At 52.6% G+C, this 2,492-nt stretch overlaps 1 protein-coding gene across 1 annotated transcript; it reads right to left on the reverse strand.

Moving 5' to 3' along the window:
- Positions 1–477: 477 nt before the first annotated feature.
- On the reverse strand, positions 478–2,130 carry AKAP5 (A-kinase anchoring protein 5; the record flags this gene model as incomplete). The annotated part of the gene is made up of 2 exons (XM_084287140.1): positions 478–1,206; positions 1,432–2,130. The coding sequence occupies 2 exons, from the start codon at positions 2,128–2,130 to the stop codon at positions 478–480; spliced, it is 1,428 nt and encodes a 475-aa protein (XP_084143266.1).
- Between the last annotated feature and the right edge of the window lie 362 nt (positions 2,131–2,492).

Here is a 2,492-nt window from a genome sequence, read left to right on the forward strand (position 1 = left end):
GAATGCCAGCCCCAGCCTGCTTGGCCTCAATGTCTTCATTGCACATTGCAGTCCCATCACTTGCTGAGCCCCGCACACCCAACTGAACCCAGGGCAGGAAGGCACTCGCTGCCCCTCAGACCTTTCCCTAACTGTATGTACACACCTACACCATTAACAGTGGGGAAATACGGAATGGATGGAGGCAGAAATGTGGCCTCAACATAAAGATGCCAATAAACGAAAACACTGCAACACCTTAATTTTCCTGTAGCTACAGGCAGTCATGCTGCCCACAGCCCCAGGCCCAGGGGATGCCCTGTGCACAGCAGGGCCTGCCACACGTCCCAGGACCCTTTTCACACACACATACACACAACTTCACGGGCATGCAGAGCTAACTACACCATGGCCCCGGGAGCCCTCCTTGCTCTCCCCCTCAGGCCACAGCAGCTTGAAAACGCTCCCCCTACTCCTGTTTTGGGGGTATCACCACCATCACAGGAAACTGTTGTGTTTGTTCTGTTCCAGAGCCATCTCGTTGACCAGCTGCTCTATGGATGACTGAATGGCTGCCTTCACAAGGGAAGACGCCGTTTCTATGAGGAGCAACTCGTACTGATCCGAAGTCCTGTGCCCCTGATCACCCAGGCCTTTCTCCTCCGCTAGGGCACTGCTGCCAGCCTCGGGGCTCCCTTTTTGACCCAAATCAAAACTCCCACTTGATTTTTTATTCCCTTTTTGCTTATTGTGGTGCAAAACCAGGGTCGGCTCATAGTCCTGGTCAGAGTCGTTGTTGTCAGAGTCCACGGCTTCAGTGACGGTGATGACGATGCCGACGCAGGTGCCCATGTTGACTTCGGGTTTCTCCTGGTGGCTGGAGCTGCTCTGCATGCTCGCTGCCTCATCTTTAAATGCTGACTGACTGAAATCCATTACGGTCTCTTCAGCTTTGGACTCCTCGGGAAGATTTGTGTTCCTCTCTGATTCACCCCCTTCAGGCAGCTCTTTGCAGATATTGGCTATTTCCTGCACCTCGGTGATTTCAGGGGTGCTGTTGGGCTGCTCTGTGGAAACTGGCACTTCGGCAGGGACTTCCTTCTCTTCCACGTGCACCACAGTTTGGTGAGGACTCCCCTCGGGCAGCTGTTCCTGGACGGGTTCATCAACTGCCACTGAACTGGTGATTTCTGACTGAGTGGTGTGTTCTGCGTGTTCATCAACTGCCTCTGGACTGGTGATTTTCATCGGAGTGGTGTGTTCTGCATGTTCATCAGCTGCCTCTGCCTCTGAACTGGTGATTTGTGACTGAGTGGTGTGTTCTACATGTTCATCAGCTGCCTCTGAACTGGTGATTTGGGACTGAGTGGTGTGCTCTGTGTGTTCATCAACTGCCTCTGCCTCTGAGCTGGTGATTTTGGACTGAGTGGTGTGCTCTGTGTGTTCATCCACATCAGGCCTGGGCTCTGCCAAGGGCTCACTCTTCACACCAGCATCAGCCCCTTCCTCTACCATACCCTTGTCCTCCCGGTCCTCCTCCTCAGGGAGTGGGCTGGAGGGCTCAGCTTTGCTTGGCTCCTCTGCCGGGGCCAGGTCCTCCAGCTCCTCAATGGCTTTATTCGAAATGCCCATCTCTTCATTCGCCTGGACACTGCCCTCTGACTCCTCCACTGCCTCAGAGGGGCTGCGCTTTTTCTTGCCTCTTGAGAAGCGTACGCAGGGCATCTTCACACCTGAGCTCGCCTTTTTCCTTGAGAAACCTTGTGTGCCGCCCTCCTCAGCGTCTATCTCCAGCTGCACCTGGGAATCGGAGGGCACCTTCTTCCTTGAAGAGGATTTTTGCCTTCTCCGAGGTCTTGTGAGACTTTTAATAGCTGCCCAGGCTCCTCTGGAGGATCGTGGCTGAGCAGAAACTTTTGCCTCCCCTTTGTCTGTGCCGATGCACTGGCTTTTCTCCTCCGAGGCCGCAGAAGCTCCTTCGCATGCATCCTTCATGGTCAGCCCCTTCTTACAGGACTTCTTCCGCTTCTTGAAGCAGAGCATGGAGGGTTTTTCTGCCTGTTCTTCTGACAGGGAGCACGTTGTCCCTGCGCTCTGGGTCTCCAGCTCTTTTGGGTTCTCCATTTGAATTTCCTTAGCTGCCTTTGCCATATTTGCACCTCTCTTTGTCTGTGCTGTATGATCGGTTTTCTTGGTTAATGCATCAGACACAAGAGCTGCAGGGATGCTCAAAGGGCTTTTTTTCCATACTGTTCTCAAAACAATGGTAGTTGGTTTTTAACGAGCTGATGTGGCAGTGTGCAGAGAGAAATTTTGATAAAGCTATTGCCTCCACTTTATAACTCCCATTTGTCTTCTTACTCAATTTATCACCTCTCCAAGGAGTTCTGGGCAGACTTTAAGAACCAGCTCTCCTTTGCTTCGCTGACCAGAGTCACTCTCACCTCCAGGATAAACCACTTCAGGTTGTGCGTGGTCTAACAATATGACCATGTAACAGACAGTCTGACACT

Source organism: Netta rufina (assembly GCF_964035555.1).
Source record: "Netta rufina genome assembly, chromosome: 5".
NCBI classification, from domain to species: Eukaryota; Metazoa; Chordata; class Aves; order Anseriformes; family Anatidae; genus Netta; species Netta rufina.